Raw genomic sequence first — 14,313 nt, 5'->3', positions numbered from 1 at the left:
GTATTGGGACTTGAGTAGGCACATTACCAACCATTTGTTGGAACATTGCAGCCATCTGAGCGAATCGAGCAGAAAGCTGCGATGCTGCGGTGGTCTTCTTTGAACCACGACATTTTGTAGGCACAGGGCATCCCTTGCACCTCAGCCTCAATCGATTGATCGACTGAACGATCACCCTCTTCCATAGTCAATGCGAGGATTTTAGATCTCCTGAACAGATAACACAAGGAGATTTCCTCCCGTTAGTGCGTATTTATAATGTAATGTACTGTATGTATCAAACAATGATATTGAGCAGTTGTACTATGAAGAAAGAATAATCAAATAACAGGTGAAAACAGAATTTAAAAACTTTGCTCTGATACCACTAAAACATGTCACACCCTACCCTCTCAGAAGGCATAACATGATCCCGTAGTATACCTAATGAATTACCAACTCCGCTTCATCGATAACCCATTAAATACACTACAAGGGATTTTAAAAACTTTTCTTACTTCTTTTACAGTGGTGAGCACTATTTACAGGTGTTAAAAACCTTTTTGAACTGAAGTAATAGAACTGACACATTTGACTTATTTGGAATTTCTGTAAAAATTTTGGCAGAGTGCCATCTGTATTTTGGATAAAACAGTTCTTCAGAAAACCTGTAAAAAGCACTTCAATAAATTTCCAAATCTCAACTTCAACATTTTTCTCAACCCAACACATTTCTCAAGTCAAATTCACAGTAATTTTTCAAGGACTGAGATAGAGAAAATATAATACAATTTTTACAAGTCAAAATATCTCATAATTTACTTTACAACTTCAATGTACAATTTTAATTTACAACTGCTCAAAACCAACAACAATATGTACATACAGTGAACATCATTATATTACAAAATACAAAATATTGGTATACTCATTATACTCGGTAGTCTCATTGAGGTACTAGCGGCCTAGTCTCACAGACTGCTCTGTCTGCCTACTGCGACAAAGAATAAAGCTATCACGAGACAATGTCTCAGTGGTGCACAACATTAACCAAATACAATTTAAATCACAATTCATAAGTCATGTAAATAGTGGATACTTAAAACTGTAGTTAAATTCAAGACAATAATGTCATAAGGAATTTAACACAATATTACAATAAATCTCAGTAATCAAAATATAGCTAAATTCAAAAGACAGTGAATGTCAATAAGAATTTAAACTCATTTTACAATCTTACAATATAAATCAATAAATCATACACAGCTTTAATCATGTTCCCAAGTTCAATTCATCCCAAAAGCCGATGGCTAATGAGGTATTCAATTCATCCCAAAAGTCAATGACTAATGAGGAATAACACAGCTAGCTAGCAAAAAATATGAGTACTCATTCTATTCGTCCTCAACAGGCACACACCTCAACACTTCAGCCAGAGAGGGAATTCAATTCATCCCACTAGACAAGCTAGCGAGGAATACAATCAATGTACATGATAGCTGTGGTTTCAAACGGTCCACGCCGTCCAGGGTTCCCCGCAGTCCACGGTCAAACGGTCCACGCTGTCTAGCAAAGAAATGTTTTCCAGGGTTCCCCGCAGTCCAGGGCTAGTCAACGGTCCACGCCGTGACTTCCCGGTGCGGTCACCCAAAGCTAGGGTTCCCGGCTCGCTTAACTTGATCACATTTCTTTGCTATTATTTTTTCTTTGTTTTTCTTGTATTTTCTTTTCTTTTATTTCATTATTTTATGTCTCCTCACTCATATTGAAGTGTAGTTCTAGGCATCCTAGCTGTCCGGACAACACTAGTCACCGGAGCAGCAGAACGCACTACCGAACTTAGGGGTGTTACATTCTCTATGTGATTTAAGTATAGCTCTAGACATTCTAGCTGTCTGAACAGACATTAGTCACTCAAACAGTAGAATGTACAGGATTACTTAGTATGAGGGTGTTACACATTAAGTGCCACAGAGATCTTCGAGCCTATCACTTCTTCGATGAAGTAGATCTGATTATAGTATATGAAGAAAAATTAAAATCCGGGCTGCGGTTTTCTCTGGAACAATTTTACAAAGATGTTCTAAAGTATCACTGAGTTAGCGTAACTCAAGTACATCCGAACTCCTAGCAAACTCTGATGGCCTTCAGAGGTCTTTACTGAGCCAAGGGACTGGAGCCCATAGTGAAGGTCTTCGCTAAACTTCACAGGCTTACTAGGGGAAAAGATGATGAATTATGGTTCTTTTAAGCAAAGCCGAACTATGAGCTCTTCACCGATCTCCCTTCCTCGCTAAAAAATTGGAAAGATTGGTTCTTTTTCCTTAGGAGTAAGATCCTAGTAGTTTTGTGGGAATTCCCCATAGTTGGAATTACCTGGTCCCAAAGCCAGAAAAGAAAATCACCTGGAATGAAGCTAAGAATGCCATGGTGAAGGAACTGAAAAGCCAGGCGACAACTCGCAGATACTCATGTTTGAACGTGATCCTTGCACTGAAATGGTGGATAATGACTATGATCGCCCATGAGAACATCGAGCTGCAACTCTCTGACCTTGGCCCGGGGATGGGTAAAACTTGAATCTTTGATCTCTTAGTCCTAACGATCTCACTAACTTGCTTTTCTATGTAGATATGGCAGGAGGTGAAGCTGTGAGAGAAGCTTGGAAGCGGAATAAGGAGCTTAGTAGGAAGGTACTAGAAATGAAGAGAGCCCGAACTAAAAAGACAAGCTCTGAGGTTCAATTCCAAGAGCAACCGATCCCAGAGGTGTAAATCCTCACCATGGAGCCTCCCACTCGATCTGAACCTCCTTTCGTCGCTGGTCTCCTCAATTATAGAGGGCAGATCCTCAAGGCAGGGAGCTTCGTTTGGGTGACCTTTCTCGCATGGTACCAGAATACTACTCCAATCATTGAAGAAAAATAAATCGGTGCAGGACAACTTAGACTTGGCAAAAGTATTGAGTGCTACGATCTCCTTTCCTGAGGACCAGACCAGAATGGGCCCCAAAAGTATCAATGATCTTCTTAATCTCTCAATGAGTTTGAGCTTGGAAGCAATGGCGACCTAGCACGCAGTCAGAGAGAAGGTTTATCTTATAAAGAGGGAGATGTCAAAGATGTCCTAAGATGCGGCGGCAGCGCAGAACCAACTCTCTGCTGTGAATGCTCGGATCATCGAATTGGAAGAACAGGCGAAGTCTCATGAAGAGAGGGCAGCTCGGCTAGAGAAGGAACTTGACGATATCCAGGTTAAGTTCTCCGAGGAGATCCAAGCGAAGGAGGAGGAGGCTCTGATGAAGGAAGCTGGGGCTTAATGTGAAAGCCCATAGTGATCTCCTTGCCGAGCTCACCAAGCGCTATCCCAACGAGGACTTTGCCTGGCTCAAGGAACTTGCTTCGGGAGCTGAGGCAGAGAGTGAGGGCGATCAAGAGAGGGAGGAGAACATAAATGTTGAAAATATACCTGAAGATTGGACTGGGGTAGACCTCCCGCCGAATGACTTTGTAATCATATCTTTTGAAATGAATAAATTCTTTTTGTGATCAATTTTCTTGATGAGATCGGGAGAATATCAGATCATGCACGAGTACTGAACAGATCAGATAGAATTAATGGCCAATCAATTGAATAAAGTTGAACATAGAATCAGACGATCCTGAGGTCAGTTATCAATCATAAAACATAAGACCACCTTAGAGAGATAGGAAAAAGCATTGCACACGAACGTGAGATTAGATAACCCTGAGATCGAATATCGATTGAAACTTAAAACATTTGAAGAGTGATTTGTAACTTGAGATAGGATCATAATTGAAGTAACTTATTTAGAGATCGGATAGAATCTTTTTTAAAGGTGTAGGCAATCTAGGCCAGATACCTGATCACAAAACTATCCATAATTTGGAATTTTGGGGTATTTTGAACACAATGAGATCGAAAAATAACAGAATGCAAGGTTAGATGATCCGAAGATCGAATATCAATCAGAACATATCGAATACAAACGAAGAGATCGGAAAATGACTTTAAGGCGTATGAAAATAGTTTTGAAACTAAAAACATAAACACACAACGAAAAGATTGGAAAAACAACCTAATTGTGTGTGGGATTGAATTGTTCTAAAGACTAACCATTGCTGAGTTCAGATAAGTGACCTGTGATCAGATCATAATTTAGGTTGCTCATTGAGATCGGATGATGTTCAGACGAGAAATTCATTTACTGAAATTATACCATAACTTATAAAGAGAAAATTTGTATTTTAAACAAGTTGTGTATTTAAAAATTGACCAAAATATGGTGTCTACAACCATGACTTTAGATTGTAATGTTTCCCTATCTATGTAAATATTCTTGACTATAAACATTTCTAACTCTACTTTTATGATGCTCTTATAATTCCACAGCTATAAATTTAGTATTTCGGAATTATGCTTATATTTCTTTAGTGCTATATCCGAAGCAATTTGTCACAAATACTATCATAATAAACTGATAAGAGTGCCGTTATATATTTGTTTATCGAAAATATCAATCCAATTAACTGCTTAAGCTTTTGTATATTATTTTTATGGTTTGACAGTAAGAAAATAATCTCTACTTAAAACAATAATAGCAGTAATAAAAATTTAAAAGTTAAAAATTAAAATATTATATATTTTAAAAATTCAGGTTTTTATAAAAGAAAGCATAAGTATTCTAATGTTAAGTATACATAAAGGATGTCTATAAAATTTAAATTTTGGAATTTTTTAAAGTTTGATTGGCAGTCATGAAGCTTATGCAATGACAACTGATACGCTAATTGTGAAATTAATTTTGCTATTGATTTATTTGATGGATGAAAATTATGGTACGCTTGGATGAATTACAATTGTTATTTGTCTTAGCAATTTCATTTGTACACCATCTGTCTATTCGTTTCATGCAGATAGCAGGGGCACCAACTATTATGAATATAAAAATGAGATAACAATTGCTAAGTAGGTTGATCACAACAAAGTGTGGACATTTTTGGCCCTTGTGGTTGGCCCTTGGGGTTTGTTTGTCTTTGAACATTGAATTTGATGACTAAAGAATCAAATTATCATGCCTTCTCAGAATATATCTTAAGAATTAAAAAAAAAAATCAAATTATGAAAAACACTAAGTGCTTTTTTGAACCAAAAACATTATTTAGTTTTTTATATCTAAAGAATTTAGAAATCAAGTTTCTTACATTTCAACTGACATGGTAAAAAAAAAAAAAAATTTGTTAATTACTTTTAGAAAAAGTAAAAAAAATATTTTTAGATTTTCTTCCAAAATTATTTTGGTTTTCATTTTAAACAAATAAAATTAATTTTTAATAATTAAATATTTTATAAAATAATAATTTAAACACTTGAATATTTTATAAAATAATAATTTAAAAACTTAAGTACTATTTAATTTTAAATTTAATATCTTATATATTTTTTGTTACTATATAATGTAGCATATTGAAATTTTAGTTTTAAAAATTATTTTGATTTTTTTAGAGAATAATTTTTTATGGTTTTGAATTAATATTTGTTATGAGATATGATATGCATGGTACTAATAAATACTAGCAATAAAGATGAATTTTGATACCTATATACCGTATGCATATCATCTTACATCTTCTTGGTCGTTCAGCATTATTCAAGACAATAAATGATTGTTTTTGGTAAATGCTTTTCAAGATCATATGATAAAAAATAATGATGATAAAGAAACTTATGCATTTTTTAAATAAGATGACTAAGTTATTAATTCTGTTAAAATAAAAAAATTAAATAGTATTGTTTCTTGTCGTATGTAATATTTTAATTTTGAAGCCATCTTCCTCATAAACAAAGAGTAAGGGATTGCATTGACAATAAACTTGAATGTAATTTTGGTATTCTTTGTAAACTTTCTTTTACATGTTCAAAAATGTCACGCCTGTAGTTTTGTTTAACTAAATATAAATTTATAATTTTGACACATCTTAGAGATTATCTTATAATTTTTGACATATCAAATAAACAACTTATAATTTATTATTATAATTTATATAATAAAAGAAACAATACTATTTAATTTTTTTATTTTAACAGAATTAATAACTTAGTCATCTTATTTAAAAAATGCATAAGTTATTTTTAATATTTTTACTTTATTTATTTTTAGTTCTTTTAGTTATTTTAAATATTAGTGTGAATATTATTTAATTTTTATATTTTAAAAAATATAATTATATAATTTCTTTATTTTTAAAATTTTGAATTATTAGTACTTATAAATATATTTTCTATTGACTAATAGAAAATTTGATTTAAATCAAGTGAAGAGATTAAAAAGTAAATGGAACAAGAACATATAGGATAATTAATGCATTTTATAAAATAAAAAATTAAATAATTAATTTTTTAAAATATAAAATTTAAATAGTAATTTTTCCAAACAAAAATAAGCAGCTGCTGCGCGGTGGTCATATACAACGAAAATTTTGCTGCAAAATGAGGCATTGAAACGATTAGATGGCGGAAAAGGAAATTCAAGTCGCAAGAAATAGATGCCAAACAATCATAGATAGAATACACAGGTTACCTGCTCGCACCAGCATCACCATTTCGTGCTCCCGCACTCTCCTCAAATTGGCCCTTTCTGAGCTCCATTTCCTCTCTCGATCTCCTTCTCCTACTCTTTCCCTCAGGTTCTTCCCTTTCTTCTCTATTTCTCCAAACAATTTCACTCAATTTGCTCATTCATCATCATTCTTTGGTGATTTTATAGCTGCCCAATTCGCTTATTGATCATTCTTCTGTGATTTTGCAGTGTCAACGTTGGCCACCTGGAGGCCGTCGTTCACCTTCTCGAGCAGCCATTTGTGACGGCGGTTTCGCGTGTTTGCAAGCCAATTCCTGTGTCGTCTTCTTCTTCTTTTTCTTCTTCGAAAGCACTCACTGTCCATGTTGATATAGTTTGTACTGTCAATAAAAACCCAGTATGGATCATTGCTTCTGATAGAAATCCCAAGTATCTTTCTTGGAATTTGTACTTAAAATCGAGAATTAAACGACTCCTGGATGCTGCCCGCTCTGCCCAGATATTCAAACCTTCTTCAATTCTTCTTTTCTTTTCTCGTGGACTTGGTGATTTTTTCTTCCAGAAGCTGTGTGACGAATTTGGGGCATTTGAGATTGATTTCTGCGAGGAATTGGAAGGGGATTGGATAAATGTGCTTCGAACACCATATAAACATTCGCTTTTTCTTCAGATAAAGGTTGACAGGAATTCGGAATGTGGGTCTGTTCAAGAATCAGTTGTTGATTCTGTTGGGCTAGAGCTTCAAGAAGAGCACACCAAAGTAAACTTGGATGAGGAAGATGGGCTTTGTTCTCTTATTTCAAGACTCAATTTATGGTCTCCCAAAGTTAAACCCGATGGTGATCTTATAAATTTTGATACAACAGCTCTTATTGCTCTTGTATCGGGCATCAGCAATGGTTGTAGTGAGAAACTTTTGGCTACACCAGAGATTGAATTGAGGCAGCGGTTTAAGGGTAACTTTGAGTTTGTGATTGCACAGGTTAGGTTTACTTTTTGGTTTTGTGCTTCTTTCTAATTCTGATCCAAGGCCACAAGATTTTCACAATCATTGTCCATAGTTTAGTCATCAGTGTTAGTTATGCCTTTCTGCTTGTAAATTCATTGGGTTTGATATGGTTTGCATGGATAGTACTGCTGGTGTATATGTAGGCTGTTTAATGTACAATAAAAGATAGTGTGTACATAAACATAGGAAGTTTACGACCTTTGTTAAAACTTTTTTATATAGGCTCTCTTGACTTATCTTGCAATATGTCAAAATTAGTGCTAAGCAATAGCCGGTCTACTGCATTGATTTGATTCCAAGCTGAGGAGGTGAGACTGTAAGAAAAATCATGTGATAAAAAGGGGCACATTGGCTTGTCTTGCAGCATCACTTGTTAAGTAAGAATGCACACAAACTTTGCTCCTATCCTACACTTCTGCTTAATCTCTAAATGTGGTGTGGCGGCAATGCTTGTTGCAACCAATTTGATTAATTTAATATTGTTAACCATTTGATTATTCTTCTCTGCATATAACTATTTTTTGTTTCCTCAGGCCCTCTCCACTTTTTTTGTTTGTTTATTTTTTTGGAATTAATGATTAATTTAAATCCAAAACTTTAATAAAACTTTCAATTACTACAATTTTTTTTTTCAATTATATCCATCAAGTTTAAAATTTCTATTAATTATGGCCATCTTAAGAAGTCCTAAGTTGGGAGTGAGTGCATATGAAGTGCGGTTTGCAGAAAGTGATTTTGGTGCAGGTGTATGAAGAGGTAGAGGTGGAATTGGTGCAAATAGTACTTACACAAGCAGTGCAGAAAGAGGCATAAGTGGACTAGGAAAAGTGCAATTGATGCAGGGAGCGATCTGGATGAACTAGAGAGACATGTGATTGAAGTGAGAATTGAGAAGGTTTAGAGGTAGGAGATCAAAACAGATTTGGAAAAGGTTTTTCTGATAATTAATGTTTCAATTTGGGTTTCTAAAGGGCTGGCCGCAATTGATGCAAATGTCAGAGTTGGTTTATATAGTTGATGCAAATATAAAAATAGCTATACTTGAGAACTTTACAAGCGATTTGGATTTTTGTAGGCATTAACCCATCTTTTTTGTCCAAGCATTCAATGGTGAGTCAATAAGCAATGATGGATAGCCATGTTTGACATATCACCATGCAAATGGCATTCACTAAGATATGTGCTACAGTTGTGCAACACATCTACCTATTAATTGGTACTGTATAGTAATTTTTGATAGACTCTTTGTGTTTGGGAGTTTCATCTTAGAGGTCTGAAGTTCAGTATGCCTCCCAATGGATTCCAAAAAGGTTTTCTTTTGAGGAAAAAAAAATGTCATAGTGCATATCATTGTCCAAGTTCAGTTTGAATAAATCTTTTCTCAACCTCATGCCAGGTCTTGTCTGAAATTCAGAATCCAATACATGCGGAACTGGCAGGTGTAATATCTGGAAAGAGAGGCATGATATGTGAAAGTGTTCTTGTAGAGTTCAAAGAGTTGGTTTCATTATGTGGAGGACCTAACGAGAAGTTAAGAGCGGATAAGATTCTGAAACACCTCATGTAAGTTATTAACAGATTATTCTTTTCTTAAACTATGGTATGATCTAGTTTGGTTCAAGAATAAATTGATATATGCAGCTCAAAAAATTAGAGACTTCATTTTGGAGCTTCTTTTGTTATCGTAGGATCCTGATGTTTGCTTGTCATTGTGTCTCCTTGAATAACAGGAAACTTTATTTGTTGATGTCAACAACAAAAGCTTATTTCTTGTAGATAGAATGTTCTAGTCATAATTTAGTTTCAACAAATGCATTAAAATAAGCCTAATTGCACCCATAATTGTTAAAATCACTAGTTAACTCATATAGTTCTGCAAGTTATAACCACCTAAATAAATCAAAATGTATAGCAAATCAGAATCAAATAAAATCGAGGTAAACTCTTGTTTTCAAATAGTGAAATCGATACGATGTTATGAGTTTACAATTCTACGATTTTATATATTTGGAATTTAAAATTTTAAATATTACCTTTTAATGTATCAAAATCATTATTTTTTATTTATTTTAACATCATTTCTTATTTTTTTAAATAATTATTTTTTATTTATTTTAACATCATTTCTTTTTTTTTTAATCTTTTTAAATATAATAATAACTATTATTTATGCTATTACAATTATCATACATGCATATTTTAATTTTTATGTAAATATGAGCTAATTTCTATATATTAGTTATCAAATGACTTAGTACGAAAGTGTGATAAGTTAGTGATGGAAGTGAAAGGTGTGAAAGAGAAAGGGTGAGACCTAAAATGACGTGGAGAAAAGTAGTATCAAAAGATTTTCAATTTTTTGATATTGATACGGAATTAGTTTTAAATAGAGCTAAATGACAAAAAAGATCTCATATAGTCGACTCTAACGAGTTTGAGATTAAGGCATACTTGTTTTTATTATATATGTATTAATTTATTAAAATATTAAATGACTTTAATTATTCTCATATTGATAACTTCTTGAAGAAAATATTAAATTTAAAATTAAAATAATTTGTTTATTAAACTTAAAAATATATTAGAAAGCTTATTTATAATTTTTTATACGAATAAAAATATTTTTGAAGATTATTTTATATGGTTCTTAAAATCTTACGATTTTCTAAGTCGATTTTATGAATTGAGTTTAGACACTCCTCACTGATTTTAATTTAAAAATTGAGTTTAACAACCTTGATTGCACCAAAAAGCCAAATACTTGTGCAAATTCATGATCTAATCCAAATTTTTAAATTTTGACAGTTAAGGCCCAATTTCTGAAATTGGTTGCAATTTTATCCAACTCACTAGATTAGACAAAATGGAGATTATATATATATATATATATATTATTCATTACAAATTTAAAAATTTAGATTTGAATGAATAAAGAAAGTAGAAAATTGATTAAAAGAGAGAGAGAGAGAGAGAGAGAGAGAGAGAGAGATTGAGGAGAGAGAAAATAAAAGAAAATAGAAAAAGAAAAATTAAAATCTTTTAAAATTATTTTTAATTTCAATTTTGACAAATTTGGTCAGTTGAATAAAATTACAACCAATTTAGTCAATTTGGCTTACATTGTCAAAATTGAAAAGATTGGATAAATTGAAAAGTTTGGATAAATTGAAAAGTTTGGATTAAATTGCTAATTCGCATAAATGTTTGGATGTTTAGTGTAATTAGGCTTATAAAATAGTTGTGAAATAAAATTGTTATTTGGTTTTGGATAAGTTAATATTTTTCATAAATTTATTTGTCAAAGGTTAACCAAATTATTTAATAAGATTCTAAACTCAAAGAAAATGTCTGGTGAATGGAGGAAGAGTATTTTAGTACCTATTTTTAAAAATAAGGGAGACATACAGAGTTGCTCAAACTATAGGGGAATTAAACTCATGAGCCATTCTATGAAGTTGTAGGAGAGAGTTGTGGAATATCGACTACGTCATGATACTTTTATCTCTCCTAATTAATTTAGCTTCATGCTTGGTCGTTCAACTATGGAAGCGATTTTTCTCATTAGAAGCTTGATGGAGAAATATAAAGACGTGAAGAAAGATCTACACATGGTTTTTATTGATTTAGAGAAGGCTTATGATAGTATTCCAAGAGATGTCTTATGGAGAGTGTTAGAACAAAAGAGGGTATCTATTAGGTACATACAAGTGTTGAAAGATATATATGAAAGAGCAACTATTATTGTGCGCACAGTGGGAGGGGACACAAGAGATTTTCCGATCTTAGCTGGATTACACCAAGGATCAGCTATAAGCTCTTACTTTTTTACATTAGTTTTAGATGAATTGACAAAACATATATAAGAGAGTATCTCTTGGTGCATGATGTTTGCGGATGATATTGTTTTGACAGATGAGACACGAGAAGAAGTCAATAGAAAGTTAGAGTTTTGGAGAAGTACTTTAGAGTCAAAGGGCTTTAAGTTAAGTAGAACAAATACAGAATACATGCATTGCAAGTTCAGTGAAGGCCAAATTGGCGATAGGAAAGGAGTTAGTTTGGATGGAGTGGTACTGTCCCAAAGTAATCATTTTAAATATCTCGGCTCAGTCCTTCAAGTAAATGGGGGATGTGAGGAGGATGTTAGTCGTAGGATTAAAGCCGGATGGTTGAAGTGGAGACGTGCCACGGGAGTTTTACGTGATCGCAAGATTTTTAATAAGTTGAAAGGAAAATTTTACTGTACAACCATACGACCGGCCATGTTATATAGTAGTGAGTGTTGGGCACTGAAAGAGTCGTATGCATCTAAGATAAGAGTTGCAGAGATGAGAATGTTAATGTGGATGAGTGGCCATACTAGAATAGATAAAGTCCGTAATGAGTGTATTAGAGAAAAGGCAGGAGTGGTGCCAATTGAGGATAAGTTGAGAGAAAGGAGATTGAGGTGGTTTGGTCATGTGAAGCGTAGACATACGGAGGCTCTAGTTAGATAAGCAGAGCACATTAGGTTAGAGGATAGAAAAAAAAAGAAGGGGTAGACCTAAATTGACTTGGAAGAGAATAGTACAACATGACCTAGAAGCATTACACATTTCTGAGGATTTAATCCAAAATCGTTTAGAGTGAAGAAAGTGAATCTATATAGCCGATCCCAAATTTTTGGGATAAAGGCTTAGTTGAGTTGAGTTATTTGTCAAAGGTGCTAATTTTGTTAGCTATTGTTTAGAATGAGGAAGATCTATTTACTTTGGTATGATAGGGTAAAAATGTTCAACTTCTTATCCCAGCAATGTCCCTTGGGATTGTTCCAAAGATACAGGGTGGAATCCCATCTTCATTGCGTACTGAACTTTTGAGTAAGGGGTTGATGCTAATTTGTTAGCTAGCAATTAGAAAGCATAGGAACTCACATCCCAACCCCAAGCCCGTTCCCAAAGGGGGAAAAAATACTGCAAAGGTGATGGTTACAAAGTAAAATACTTTGCTAAAAACGAAGTCACCATATAATTTGCCCATCTTGTATACCTAGACGACATGGGACATCAGAGCCAAAACTTGCACCTTTTTTTTAATCCAAGGTTTAACTTGACACGCATGATGCAGAACTGCATATTCTGTATATCACAGACATGTAATGCAAAGGCAGTTTGCCTTGATGGTTCAATTATGATCACCATTCTATATGTTGAGATGACATGGGAGATTAGAGCCTAAACTTGTTGGTTCTTTCAGTACAATTGAGTCTTAAATGATTGCTATCCAAACTCAACCAGACATGCATCAACGCTAATTATGTATACCAATCATTGACCTGCAGTCTGAGGGACAATTAGAACATTCTTTAGGTTTCAGTCAACATAATGTTTCATGTTAAGAGTATATAGGAGATTGAACTAGAAGATACAAATATTTGATTGCTACTCAAGTCTTACATTAAATGTTCTCCAAACCTGTTGGTGCTAGTGCTGTTTATTATAGTTAATAATTTTAAAATGTAAATCCTTAAAGTTTGACTGGATGAGATTGTATACCCAACTTTGATTAATTGATGATCTATTTGTTACATGCATTTAGCATGTTGCCTTGAAACATGATATTTGTTTATGGCTTTGTTATTGCCCAATTTAAGAAAAGATGTCTTTTATCTTTGTTATCATTTGTGTTCTTTATCAATAGAAAAAGAGATCCCAAAACTTGGCCTGAATCTAGATTCTCAGTATTAAAAAACGCTGGTTGAGGTTAATGGAATGCAAAACAAGTCTTTTGGTTTGATCTTGGGCTGAGTGCAGCCACTTGAAACTGATTTGAGTTGCATTTCCATGTTATATTCAGCTTACTGAATTTCAGATTTCATTTTGGGTCCTATCAGTGCATCATCTATGTAATTTGTACATTAATACTGAGAATTTGGAACAGGGTTGTGCCTGATAGTCCTTCAGAGCGCATGATGTGGCTTCCTACAACTAGAAAGCTGGCATTGAAGAACAAGGTGGTTTTTGGGACTGGTGATCATTGGCATGCTCCAACTTTAACAGCAAACATGGCCTTTGTGAGAGCAGTTTCTCAGACTGGGATGTCCTTGTCTACCATTGCGCACAGACCGAGGGCATTAACTGGTGATTATTAAATGCATAATTTGCATAAATTACTGATAAACTAATGATATCTATAGCCATGGTGAGTAAACAAAACGCCCACTTATGTATCCCTTGACAAAATAGCTGTACACACGTAAGGGCTCTTTGATATAACTGACTTTTTCAAGAACTACACGTTAGTGTAGAGATGAGCATTATTTGGTTCAAACTGAATAAATTAAATCGAATTATTTTAATTTGGTAATTCGGTTCAATTTTAATATAATTCGGTTCGGTTCGGTTCGTTTCAGTTTTATATTATAAAATTTTCGATTATTTTGGTTTGGTTCGATTTTAAAGAGAAAAAAATTGATTAAATCAAACCGAACCGAATCGAAACGAATAGGTTTATTAATTTTTAAATTGATTTATTTTTATGGAGAATTTATGAATTATATATAATTATATATATATAAATTGTTTAATTTCATTGATTAATGGTTATTAGGTTTAAACTAAGGTCAAAATTAGACTAAATAATTTGAAAATCAAGTTTAAATTAAAAAATCAATAAAAAATCAAAATTGATTGGTTTGAACTGAATTGAACCGAATTGAAATAGAGCGGTTTGATTCGATTCAATTT

At 33.4% G+C, this 14,313-nt stretch overlaps 1 protein-coding gene across 1 annotated transcript; it reads left to right on the top strand.

The window, feature by feature from the left end:
* Window positions 1–6,454: 6,454 nt before the first annotated feature.
* LOC110632668 (uncharacterized) lies at window positions 6,455–13,933 on the top strand. Its single transcript, XM_058138003.1, has 4 exons — window positions 6,455–6,685; window positions 6,808–7,561; window positions 8,985–9,151; window positions 13,508–13,933. Exons 1-4 carry the CDS (start codon window positions 6,510–6,512, stop codon window positions 13,716–13,718), a joined length of 1,308 nt encoding a protein of 435 aa, XP_057993986.1. The 5' UTR covers window positions 6,455–6,509; the 3' UTR covers window positions 13,719–13,933.
* Window positions 13,934–14,313: the final 380 nt, after the last annotated feature.

Source organism: Hevea brasiliensis, chromosome 16, assembly GCF_030052815.1.
Source record: "Hevea brasiliensis isolate MT/VB/25A 57/8 chromosome 16, ASM3005281v1, whole genome shotgun sequence".
NCBI classification, from domain to species: Eukaryota; Viridiplantae; Streptophyta; class Magnoliopsida; order Malpighiales; family Euphorbiaceae; genus Hevea; species Hevea brasiliensis.
The sequence above is the reverse complement of the archived record's forward strand: the minus strand, read 5'-3'. Positions and strand labels throughout refer to the sequence as shown.